This window comes from Anguilla anguilla, chromosome 15 (assembly GCF_013347855.1).
Source record: "Anguilla anguilla isolate fAngAng1 chromosome 15, fAngAng1.pri, whole genome shotgun sequence".
Taxonomy (NCBI): Eukaryota; Metazoa; Chordata; class Actinopteri; order Anguilliformes; family Anguillidae; genus Anguilla; species Anguilla anguilla.
The window spans coordinates 36,436,310-36,449,605 of record NC_049215.1 but is presented as its reverse complement, the minus strand read 5'-3'; the positions used below and the strand labels follow the sequence as shown (position 1 = coordinate 36,449,605).

The 13,296-nt window shown below is 47.8% G+C and overlaps 1 protein-coding gene across 14 annotated transcripts in view; it reads left to right on the top strand.

The window, feature by feature from the left end:
* Window positions 1-13,296, top strand: part of mycbp2 (MYC binding protein 2) — a 104,413-nt gene that overhangs the window by 10,794 nt on the left and 80,323 nt on the right. For all 14 annotated transcript variants that reach the window (XM_035392821.1, XM_035392816.1, XM_035392819.1 and 11 more), the window contains exons 2-3: window positions 1,561-1,636; window positions 10,380-10,595. In XM_035392821.1, the coding sequence (XP_035248712.1) occupies window positions 1,561-1,636; window positions 10,380-10,595 (292 nt within the window). The remainder of the gene's footprint in view (window positions 1-1,560; window positions 1,637-10,379; window positions 10,596-13,296) is intronic.

The following is a 13,296-nucleotide window of genomic DNA, read 5'->3' as shown; positions in this document are numbered from 1 at the left end:
TCAAACGATCTGCTGTCATAATTTGTCAGTAAACATATTCTTAAAAATGTGTGGTCGTGATTCTTTTATACCTCTCAAGTATTAGGCTATAAGAATCATATTTTCTTCCTGGCTGTTTATTTCATGCATTGCTTTTATTGGTTTAAAGGGATTTCTGAATGGAATTGTGGTGCCGTTAATCAAATCAAAATCATTTTTAAATCAAATCACCAGCCATAAATTATGATTTGAATCAAATCGCTGTTTAAAGAAAGCTTTATAGCCCTATTTGGTCGTGCTGTAAAAGTTCTTAATAATGTCAGGAAATATTTTGGTTGTTTTTGTGAAACAGTGTGGTTGCTGTCAAGTGAACTACATAATTGAAATAAATTCAAAAAACGAATTCATATGAAAACCAGAATTGTATGAACAAATCATAAAGTCCCTGTTGCGCTCATAAAAAGATGGCGTATAGCGTTCGTATGTCCTCCTCTGATGTTTGCTAGCCCGGTATCTTTCCTGCCTGTCCCAGTGTCCTTTTTCTGCCAGCAGCACAATATCCAGATTATTCTGGGATTTTATCGTACCCAAGCTTTTTTTATTCACTCCCATGCCTTTAGTTATTATTACCCTCGTACCCAGCTTTACATTTGGCAATGCTTCGTAAAAATGAGTAACTTTCAAACTGTTTGCCTCCCTAGTTGGATGTCAGTGGCATATATAAATATTTTGCTGCTCATGTGTATTGAAATAGTTTACAGTATGTGAATCGAAAAGAGTCGCGGTCTCAACACAGATCCTCGATGGCCCCCACCAGATACGACACCCCTCTTTTTTGTTATTCACACACGAATTGAGTCATTAATCGGTTTTACTTAAACTGCAAACCATGAGGCTGTTTCTGTGTATGCTTGTGAACAGGTCTGCGCTGTTTTCTGTGCAGTTATCCAGAATCCAGACCAGAGTGGCGTTACAGTTCACACTCCTCTGCCTTGCTTTCGTAGAACTGAATCATCTTTATGGAGCTGTGCTGTCTGTAATGTACAGGCAGACTGCCCTGACCATCTCAGGCCTGTGCAGACTGATCAGACCAGACCATCTCAGGCCTGTGCAGACTGATCAGACCAGACCATCTCTGGCCTGTGCAGACTGATCAGACCAGACCATCTCTGGCCTGTGCAGACTGATCAGACCAGACCATCTCTGGCCTGTGCAGACTGATCAGACCAGACCATCTCTGGCCTGTGCAGACTGATCAGACCAGACCATCTCAGGCCTGTGCAGACTGATCAGACCAGACCATCTCAGGCCTGTGCAGACTGATCAGACCAGACCATCTCTGGCCTGTGTAAAGCAGGCCTGGAGCCTCACTGATGCTCGTGTTTTATATCTGAGCCCTGGCCCGTCTGACGTCATCACGAGGCCATGGAATTAATGAGGTGTTCCTGGTTGAAGAGCCTGTTTCGCGCTACGATGCGTTGATTTGTGTGATCAAGGCCCTTGATTTTGAAATGGAAAATGTCTGTTTTGCTGTTATTCATGTGGTATTCATGCGGGGTTTTTCCTCGTCTTGTTTTTCAGGGGAAAGAAGGCGTTGAGCAAGAAGAAGCTGAAAAGGCGACAGAAGGTCAAATCAAAAGTCAAAACGAGAACGAAGGTGAGAGCTGCGTGCCTGTGCCCTAGAGCTGCATGCCTGTGCCTGTGTTTGTGCCTTTTGAGACGCTACGCACAGACGCTACACGCAGACGCTACGCACAGACACTACACGCAGACGCTACACACAGATGCTACGCGGCGCTACATGCAGACGCTACACGCAGACGCTACACGCTGCTGCATGCAGATGCTACGCTCAGACGGTACACGCCGCTACATGCAGACGCTACACACAGACACTACGCGGCGCTACATGCAGACGCTACACACAGACACTACGCGGCGCTACATGCAGACGCTACACACAAACGCTACGCGGCACTACACGCAGACGCTACGCGGTGCTACACACAGGCGCTACACGCAGACGCTACACGCAGACGGTACACGCAGACGGTACACGACGCTACATGCAGACGCTACGGGGTGCTACGTGCAGACGCTACACACAGACGCTACGCACAGACGCTACGCTCACACGCTATGCGCAGACGCTACACGCAGACTCTACAAACAGACACTACACATAGATGCTACGCGCAAACACTATGCGCAGACGCTACACACAGATGCTACGCGCAAACGCTATGCGCAGACGCTACACACAGACGCTATGCGCAGACGCTACACACAGACGCTATGCGCAGACGCTACGCTCAGACGCTACGCTCAGACGGTACACGCAGACGGTACGCGACGCTACATGCAGACGCTACGGGGTGCTACACGTAGACGCGCAGACGCTACACGCAGACTCTACAAACAGACGCTACACACTGATGCTACGCACAGACGCACACAGACGCTACGCGCAAACGCTATGCGCAGACGCTACACACAGACGCTACACACAGACGCTATGCACAGACGCTACGCTCAGACGCTACACGCAGACGCTGCTACGCGCAGACGCTACACACAGACTCTACACGCCGCTGCATGCAGATGCTACACGCCGCTGCACGCAGATGTTACGCACAGACGCTACACGCAGACGCTATGCTCACACGCTATGCGCAGACGCTACGCTCACACGCTATGTGCAGACGCTACGTGCAAACGCCTCGTTCATTAGTGGAATGCTGGTCCTACCTAAAACACAGGAGAGTGCTCGTGTCCATTTTATGCCGCACAGTATCAGATCGAAGCGTTGGACTGCTGCCTGCTGTGCCTGTACACAGTCTGCAGCTTTACTGTGTTAGCACAGTCTCAGTCTCCTTTTGACACAGTCTGCGGCTGGTACTGCTGTTAGCACAGTCTCAGTCTCCTTTTGACACAGTCTGCAGCTTTACTGTGTTAGCACAGGCTCAGTCTCCTTTTGACACAGTCTGCGGCTGGTACTGTGTTAGCACAGGCTCAGTCTCCTTTTGACACAGTCTGCGGCTGGTACTGCTGTTAGCACAGTCTCAGTCTCCTTTTGACACAGTCTGCAGCTTTACTGTGTTAGCACAGGCTCAGTCTCCTTTTGACACAGTCTGCGGCTGGTACTGTGTTAGCACAGGCTCGGTCTCTGGCTCTGTTGCGCTGACTGTGGTGTTTGACCAGTCTGCTACAGACCAAGAGGAGGATGAGTAGATGCCTGAGGGTCACCAGCCTGAACCCCTGGGCAGAATGGCAGAGTGAAATATCTGCCTGACTGTGTTCTGTTGTGTGGATTAACAGAGTTATTTCAATATTAAAGGTAACTAGAGATGTGCTTTTGACCCAAGTTTGTCTGTTGAGTAATGAGACCATTTCTGGTTAGTTAACAGTTAAAATGACAACGTTTGATCATTAAATTTGGTCCACACACAGGCACTTATTGCTGTTTTTATTATGGTTATTAATGTTATGTTGTATAACAGTGCTTCACGATCAAGGTTCAAACCATACTACTATCGGAAAATCAGCTTTGCTATTTTCAGTTAGACATTCTAAAAATAACTAAGCATCATGATTTATTCCTTATCTAAACAAGACAATTGAGGTATATTTTTATAGTGACATATATCTTTTCAGTACACCAGTAAAACGGGACACTTAAATGGCTGTTTGTTAGCTATGCATACAGTAGCTGTTTTGCCATTTAAGGTTGACAGCATGTAAATGCTCATTGTACATGACAAGCTGGTCATGTGACTCATCTGTCCCGTTTCCTCCTAATAATACTATGGGAGGAAATCTTTTCCTTCTCCCCGGCTGGGAGAGAGTTTGGGTTTGTGGGGGCGTTTAATCCGAAATTGAGTAGAGTGCACCTTGCTGGGCCGTGTACCTCTTTTGTTCTAACAGTTTGCACATGATAGTTTTCTTGATAATTAAAAAAAAATCCAAACTATTTAAAAAATAAATAAAATAAAGCACTCCCATTGTAAACTAACATGAACTGCGCCGCCAGTCCTGGGTCAAAGAGCTACTGGACACTGTTGCTAAAAATAGCCCCCTTTTGGGGTTTGTTTAATAGTGACCTCAGCGCTTCCTGCTTCCCCAGTGGTACATTTCCTGTTCTGGTTTAATGCGTGACGGCTGTTCAATCTTTCACATCGCCTCCGTTGCAGCTGCGTGGGCGGCTGTTCAGCGTTCAGGTTACGCTCTGTGAACAAGCCGCAGTGTGCAGCGTGTTTGAATGAGGATTTTAATCTGGATTAGGCCTTGCTCTGTATGGAGTGTGAAGCTCAACTGAGTGAGGTTTAATTGGACCCCTCTGAGTGACTGTGCAATGCATTAGGTATTAGTCACAGACAGCACAGTGTTAGCATGGGACAGCACAGTGTTAGCGCGGGACAGCACAGTGTTGGTGCGCGACAGCACAGCGTTACCACACGACAGCAGTGTACGCAGTAGCACAGTGTTAGCAACCGACAGCACAGTCTTGGTGCACAGTAGCACAGTGTTAGCAACCGACAGCACAGTGTTGGTGCACAGTAGCACAGTGTTAGCTTGCGACAGCACAGTGTTAGTACGCAGTAGCACAGTGTTAGCGCGTGACAGAACAGTGTTAGCACACGGCAGCACAGTGTTAGTGCACAGTAGCACAGTGTTAGTGCGCGGCAGCACAGTGTTAGTACGCAGTAGCACAGTGTTAGCGCACAACAGCACAGTGTTAGTACGCGGTAGCACAGTGTTAGCAACCGACAGCACAGTGTTAGTACGCAGTAGCACAGTGTCAGCGCGCGACAGCACAGTGTTACAGTGTTAGCGCCTGACGAACAGTGCAAAGTTCACAGGGAATGCAAACGTGTTCCTGTGTTCCTGATAATCTGTGGTGACCTTTAGAAAGACCTGTATGTTTCTGAGCGTCTGTGAGACTTGAATTGAGTTGAGACTCTTTGTGTGACGTGGACAAACCCAGAGTGCACACAGAGTAGCTCTTTTATATGCCTTATACAAACTGTGGGGATGACTCCCCGTTAAAGTGGCTGTTCTAACAGAGCCAGTTCAGCTCTAGAGTATGTAGGCCTCCCACGGGATCTCTCTGAAATGCCCGGACTAACAAATTCACTTTTTATGTGGCTGAGAGCTGATTGATTTCATTGGCCCTCCCTCGCCCCGTGTCTTCCTATTGGCCGCTTCGACGGAACGATTCGCTTTCGTAGGTCAGAGGGGTTTTTGTGTTATTTTCCCTTTTGGTCAAAGCTTCCTCATATTCGCATTGCACGGGCTTAATTTGCATATAAATGTGTTTTCCTTCAGAGCGCTGAGGTAGATGTAGCCCTCTCTACATGACACATCTCGGGCTTTGCGAGCACAAAACGAGGACACATTTTATCTCCAATTTTAATTGGAAATAAGAAGATTACTTTCAGGACAATGTGTGAAAATGTCATGCTCGGTATAAGTTTCAGCGTTCCCAGTCTTCCTAAAAAACCTCCGTGGCGCTCCTGCGTGAGCGAGCCGTGTTTATCGGTTCATCAGTCTTCGCTCATCGCGATCTCCTGCCCCTCCAAACGCTGCGTCTTGTCTCTCTGATGATGCGCTTGGGCGTGTGATTCTGTGCGGTTTTGGGCTCGCTTTGAGTTTTTCTCCAGGGTGCTCAGTCTTTAAGTTTCTCGAGTGAAAGATTTTCATAGAGGGTTCCTAAATTCCTTCACTTCTCCACTTCCCCTCAGTTAGGGAGCAGGAAGTTGAAATGGCAGCCATCTTGAGGGTTGTTCCAAATCATAGTGTAACAGACTCAAGTTGTAACAGACTCTTTCTGCCCTCCAGCCCAAATGTTTTGTGCAGCCGGAAGATGGCTCCATTCGAATTTAAGCTTCTTCCTCCAAACCGCTGTCTTTGCCTGCTCAGACACATTTTAGCCTGGATGATTTCTCTTTCACATAATGTTAATTTTTGAAAATATATTTCCCCGATTTCAAATAAACATCTTGCACCAGTTGACATGTCGTTCTGTTTTGTGTAAACGCCTGTGTTATACTGGTGCATTGTGATGAACACTGCTGAATAACACTGGTAAACAGGCCTGTGGGTCAGTAGCCTTGAGCACTGTTGCGTGACTGCTGAGCCCTGCATAATTACCATTAAACTGCTCGTTGAGATGAGTCAGGTTGCACAGTAGGATGATTTCTAGAAACCGCTGAACAGGTGGCATCTTGAGAAGATTGTGCTGCCAAATTTCAGACTAAAACCTGCAGCTGAAAATGCAGGACTGTAACGACATTGAGAGGTGATTTGTGCACACGAACAGATTCACCTGTAGAGTACAGTTTGTTGATGTGAATTGTTTGTTAGTTCCACTGCTTGTTTTCTGGAACCATAGGCCAGGGTGAAATATGCGTTCGAGGTAGTCTCACTGTGTAGATGAAATTTGAAAGCACTTCAGCTGGTCCCTGAGAATTTTCAATGTGACATTTTTTCTTGGAACATTGCCCTTTATTTGGGTGAAAATGATTTTTATTCTTAAGTTGTCTGTAGTCCTGAGGGACTTTGTCTACAGGGTTAAAGTATTTCACAGACTGTGACTCTGTTCTCACTGGCACACTGTAACCACTGTTTCCTCACTTTCCTCTCTCGGCTAACATTAGCGAGCTGTTAAAATCTCAAACCGTTCTGAGACGCCTGTGCAGAAGTGCAGTCTGGGTAATGGGTGCATGTTACCGTAAGTGTGGTCTGTGCGTGTGTCTGCTTTGCTGCTTCCCGTTGTGGTCAGGCTTCTGAGTGAGTTGCCATACAGTGACTGGAAAGGGCGTTATTTTTTTCTTTTTTTGTTGCATTTTGAAAAGCGAAGTAGAAGGGATCAGGCCGCCGCCTCTCCCAACTGCCAAGAGCTGCGGCTAATCTGTGCTTCCTCCTCGGGGTATGGGGAGACTAAACAGCTTCAGTCTGCTTCTGCGCCTTTACCTGTGTCTCTACCTGCGCCTTCACCTGTGTCTCTACCTGCGCCTTCACCTGTGTCTGTACCTGCGCCTTCACCTGTGTCTCTACCTGCGCCTTCACCTGTGTCTCTACCTGCGCCTGTACCTGCGCCTTCACCTGTGTCTCTGCCTGCGCCTTTACCTGTGTCTCTACCTGCGCCTTCACCTGTGTCTCTACCTGCGCCTTCACCTGTGTCTGTACCTGCTCCTTCACCTGTGTCTCTACCTGCGCCTTCACCTGTGTCTCTACCTGCGCCTTTACCTGCGCCTTCACCTGTGTCTCTACCTGCGCCTTCACCTGTGTCTGTACCTGCTCCTTCACCTGTGTCTGTACCTGCACCTTCACCTGTGTCTGTACCTGAGTCTGCACAGCTACCTGTGTCTGTACCTGAGTCTGCACAGCTACCTGTGTCTGTATCTGTGTCTTTACCTGCGTTTGTACCTCCTCTGTTACTCTCAACCTCCAAATATCCTTTGAATATCATTGGCCGATGTACAGAAGAGAAAAATAATCTGTATACAACAGATTATCTGCATTTTTGAATAGGGTATTTGGGGTTTGGATGCACCCATAGCTGCTGTATTGTGCAGTCGATTAAAATGCAGCTCCCTTCTGACTGAACTGTGGCAGTTATTAAAAATTCAATTACCTTGCTGTGCACAGTACCTGATACCATTAGGAACCTCTTTGATCTGTTTGAAACGACCAATTACTTTTTGAAATTGATATTCCATATTCAACGGTGATTCTATGTTTCTCTGAAAAGTAGGAGTTCTAGAACTGGTCAGATAAGCAGTGAGAGAGGGAACAGCGGATAATTATGGTCTGCTCATCCTTTGTCTCTTCATGATGTAGTGTGATTATGAGAATACTCCATCGGCCATCAGTGGCCCTCTAACCGGCGATGCTTGAACGGTTATGAATAATGCATATTATTCCCAAAAGGAGGGAAGTACTGATTTTCCATTCTGGGTTTCACAGGCTGATGTTTCAGGGCTTCCAGTTTTAAGGGGTCAGGTTCTCACTTGTAGCCGGAGACTGAGCAGGAGGGGAAATGAGGTCGCGAGCCTGCGGTCGGGCGGCTGCAGCGCGGAGCTCTCTTTAGCATGCGCAGGACCGCCATGCTGCTGTCCCAAAGCGCTGTCCTGCCATGCCGCTGTCCCAAAGCGCTGTCCCGCCATGCCGCTGTCCCGCTGTCCCAAAGCCGCGTGTCTGAGGCAGATGGTGGAAGAGCCGTGCTCGAGCCAGCGTGCTGAAAGAGCGAAACTGGAGCGATGCTCTTCTCCTGATATTTCTGTTGGTGCGCTCCCGGTTGACGGGGACCGCAGACTCAAATCATGGAAGAACAAAGATAATTTTCCATTTGCTTTATTTTCTTCCTTTCGGTGAGCCTGCAAGGCTGTATTACTTTTTAAATAAATATCATGCTGTTGATAAACTGTCCTAATCATCTTTTAGATAATTCTGCAAGTTGGCCTGCGCTTGCAGTAGTGAACACAGTCTATTGTTTAAAACGAGGGACATAATCCTTAAATTTTTAAATGGCATAACTAAATATGTATTCCATTTTGTGAATCTAGCCTTGGTGCTTAGGCTGCCAGTTCCCTTGGCAAGAAGATGATAATTTGTGGGTTGTAGCTTCGGAATGTAAATTTAATCAGGCTCGAGGGCGGCTCAGGCTGTTTTATTATTGGTAGGTTTGCCTGAAAATCAACACCGAGCAAGCTTCAGGTAATGTGAGTAAACTGGCAAATATGCCCCAGGAAAACCAGTTAGCATGTGAAATTAATCTCCTGCACGGTGTTACCGACATGCCGTGTGCTCATCACTGATCCCTGTTTTAACTCAGCTGTGTACCTGGGTTTGATCCGTATTTTAACTCAGCTGTGCATCTGGGTTTGATCCGTATTTTAACTCAGCTGTGTATCTGGGTTTGATCCGTATTTTAACTCAGCTGTGTATCTGGGTTTGATCCGTATTTTAACTCAGCTGTGTATCTGGGTTTGATCCGTATTTTAACTCAGCTGTGTATCTGGGTTTGATCCGTATTTTAACTCAGCTGTGTATCTGGGTTTGATCCGTATTTCAACTCAGCTGTGTATCTGGGTTTGATCCGTATTTTAACTCAGCTGTGTATCTGGGTTTGATCCGTATTTTAACTCAGCTGTGTATCTGGGTTTGATCCGTATTTCAACTCAGCTGTGTATCTGGGTTTGATCCGTATTTTAACTCAGCTGTGTATCTGGGTTTGATCCGTATTTTAACTCAGCTGTGTATCTGGGTTTGATCCGTATTTTAACTCAGCTGTGTATCTGGGTTTGATCCGTATTTTAACTCAGCTGTGTATCTGGGTTTGATCCGTATTTTAACTCTGCTGTGTATCTGGGTTTGATCCCTAACCTCACTCCGTTCCCCGTGCCGCTCCTGCCGTGGCCTCTGGCCTCATGCTGTAAGATTATGTGGCGACTGCTGCTATTGACTGTGACCCTGATGACCCAGCGTCAGCGCCGTTGGTTGTGTAAACCTGCCTGTTTGCGCTTGCGTAAGTCACTGGATAAGAGCTTCTGCTTGCTGCCTGGTTTTGGTGTTAGCGGCTCGCGTTGGTGCCGGAAGTCGTCGTCCTTGGGCACTGAACGCAGTGCTAACGCCCTCAGGACCATATACCGCATTGCTCTTTAACATTCACTCTCTCCATATCGCACCCTTATAAGAACAGACGGTAGTAAACCCTGCTGAATAAAGCTGTGAGCTACAGCTCATTTTCGCCCGCAGAATTGTGTTGAGTACATGAATACAGATCAGTGTTGCACTCTTGTGTGGCCTGTACATGACTGCTGTGTCCAGCCAGGCTGGTAACATGGGCTTCAGTGTTTCCTCCATAAACTCATGTAAGTCACTGTTTCCTGATTCCCAGGGACGCTGCTCTCTTGTGTGGATTTATCCGTTTGGGCTTTATCCATGTTGTGTGCCTGTCTAACCCGTCTTTTATTTATCAACCCTCATACATCTTTTATTGGATGTGTTTTTTAAGTAAGAAAAATAACAGTCATTTTTTTGCATTTGAATTTGAATTGTCACGATTGTCCAGGAAGCCCTTCACAGGGAAGTGGGGACTCTCCGCCCCCCGACTCGTGTGCAGCACACACCAGGCGGTGGACGGCGGCCATTTTGTGACAGAATGCTCAGTGCGCAGTGGCTTTGCTGGAGAGGGTTTGCTGTTCTCTCAGTGCTGCACACCGGACTGCAGGTGACAGGCAGGCCTTCAGTGAGGGAGCCGCAGAGTCTGTTTCACCAGCGGGGTCCCTGGCCTGGGTCTGGAGCTCACAGAACCCAGCATCTCATCTCTCCTCTCTCCTCTTTCCTCTCTCCTCTCTCCTCTCTCCTCTCTCCTCTCTCTCCCCCCCCCCCCGCAGACGGACTCTCTGGACGGGCCCTTCTCTGTGCCGGACATTAAGCTGCACAGTAACCCCTCTGCGTTTAATGTCTTCTGTAACGTGCGACACTGCGTGCTGGACTGGCAGCAGCGCGAGGCCTCGCTGGCCCTGGCCTCCCGAAACTCCGCCCAGAGCGGCGACTCCGACAGCGAGGAAGAGGAGGAGAGCCGCGAGCCCGCCGTCAAGCTGCCCAAGGTCAGTGCGGGACGTCCCAGGGTGGGGGGGGGGGAGTGGAGGAAATCAATCCGCCCCTCCTCTAGCGTTTCACTCGTCTTTCTTTAGAAATGAGAAAAGGTGCCGACGTGTCACCATTATGGAGGTGCGTTTGTGCTCTTGCCTATGGGGGGGGGGGGGTGGTGGGGGGTGCTGGTGAGAGGACAGGGTTGTTTATGGGGTGCGGGGTGCTGGTCCACGCGTGGGGCGGATCTTTATGACGCAGTCGCGGCTGAGAGAGATGGCGGATCAGCACTCTGCTGCGGCGCTCCGACAGCCCGCAGGCTGCTCAAGGTCAGCGCTGGACGGGATTTGTCCAGAAAGCTGCTGATCGCGTGTGAAAAAGGCGCTCTGGCCCGCTGAGGGGTGGGGCTTGCTTTACTCACCCAGGCAGCCCAAAGCTTCTGTCCCTCTCTCCTGCAGGGGTCAGTCCCCACAGGCGTGCCAGTTGAAACAGGCTGAATTTAACGCCGTATGTGTGCAGATCGCTCAGTTACACACCAGTCCCTGGCTTTAAAGCGCCTCCCTCAGCGCTTCTGGTGATTGTTCTGGCCGTTTGCATGAGTAAGAATGATCCAATGAGGTCATCAGGCCCGATGCTTCTGTGGCTGTGTGCAGAAGGACAGCCTGCTGAACTACAGAAGCTTGACTCCCTGTCTGGGTCTCTATTCTGAGAGACACTGGCCTCAGTACAGCCTTACCACAGCCACACTGAACTCCGGAGACGCAGTGACATCCTGTCTCTGCTTCTGTGAACAAGACCCGTCACTGAAAGGCTAAACAGGGAAGTACTAGTCCATAGGGGTCATGTGTGGCCATAGAAAAGATGTCTGCCAGTAAGTGCGTATTTTCAGGAGTAGAGCTTGTGTTGTTTGATTGAGGCGATGAGCAGGCTTTACAGGGCGATCACCTGTTCTCCGCTGTGCATGTAGAACCCAAATCAGGCATAGACTGCAGTTTCTCAATGCCTGGCTACCTTTGGCAAGACTTTCATGCTCCAGTTAAGATGTGCTTTCAAAGGCAGCGGAGCCACAAAGGATTTATATACGAGCGGCTGAACTGCTTCAGCATGTTAACTCTGTCCGTAAAGACAGACTGACGCTGCCTGCAGTTTGCCGGTCGATTGGAAGAAAATGGGGCAGAACTTCAGCAAGCAGCGTTACACAGAGACTAATAACGCACTCTAATCAGGCCGGGCGATAGACTTTTATAAGCGCGGCCGTTCTCTGGCAGAACTGAGCCGCTAACTCAGACCGGCCGTCCAGAGAGAGCACAGAAGCTAATCAGCGCTAATGGCTGCAGCGTGAGCACGCTTAACTGGAACAGCGAGTTCTCCTCCCTGTCAGGGTGAGCATGTCTTGCACGAGCAGAGGCCATTTCTTCACCCTAACGTAACAAAAAACGGTTTGATTTTAAACGCTCCTCATTCTGGAAATCACGTGCAGCAGAAGACCTGAAAAACGGCGTCAGATATTCAGTCCTGTTCTATTTTTAATCGGTTTTGGGTGTGGCCATTCTCCGGGGAGATTCTGCTGTCTGATATTTCCTCATCAGCGCTGGCCAGTACTGTCATATATATATATTGTTTTCAAATGTTTCAAAGTGTTTAGATTTTACATAACCCAAGTAATCAGTCAAGTTTTGTGATAAAATATTTCTGTTGTCAAAAAGACCATCATTACAGTGACTTTAAGAATCACTGTAATGATCGTCTTTTTGACAGCAGAAATATTTTATCACAAAACTTGACTGATTACTTGGGTTATGTAAAATCTAAACGCTTTGAAACATTTGAGAAAGAAAAAAAACGTGTGACAGTACTGCCCAATGTAAGATCTTATCCAGACATAAAGCAGCTAGTAGTGCACAGAGCGTGCACTGTAAAAGGTATTAGTGAAAATATGCCCCGTTTTGTGAAAAAGAGGAGGAAATGACCAGAGATAATGTATACCTGGCTTCCCACACTGACCGATCATTTCTAAAAATTAGGCAGATAAGATGAACGTCACCTCACTTACTGACATACGACTGCTTGCTCCTATAAAACTCTGTTGTTGTCATTAGCCAACAGGTTAAATAGAGGAATTTAACGTATAACATTTAATTCAAAATGTTTATTAAGTGTTGTACTGTATTTGCTAGATTAGACATTTGATACACATTGATACAAAAATAATACATAATTACAAAAATGCCTCTTGGTATTTGATATTTGGAAATTCTGTGTCCTGTGTTACACACATCAGTAACAGTAAGAGTGTTGGTAACAGTAACTGTATCAGTAACAGTAAGAGTGTCAGTAAGCGTGTCAGTAGCGGTGTCAGTAAGCGTGTCAGTAGCGGTGTCAGTAGCGGTGTCAGTAGGAGTGTCAGTAAGCGCGTCAGTAGCAGTGTCAGTAAGCACGTGTCAGTAAGCGTGTCAGTAGCGGTGTCAGTAGCAGTGTCAGTAAGCGTGTCAGTAGCAGTGTCAGTAGCAGTGTCAGTAGCGGTGTCAGTAGCGGTGTCAGTAAGCGTGTCAGTAGCGGTGTCAGTAGCAGTGTCAGTAAGCGTGTCAGTAGCAGTGTCAGTAAGCGTGTCAGTAGCAGTGTCAGTAGCGGTGTCAGTAGCAGTGTCAGTAAGCGTGTCAGTAGCAGTGTCAGTAAGCGCGTCAGTAGCGGTTTCAGTAGCAGTGTCAGTAGCAGTGT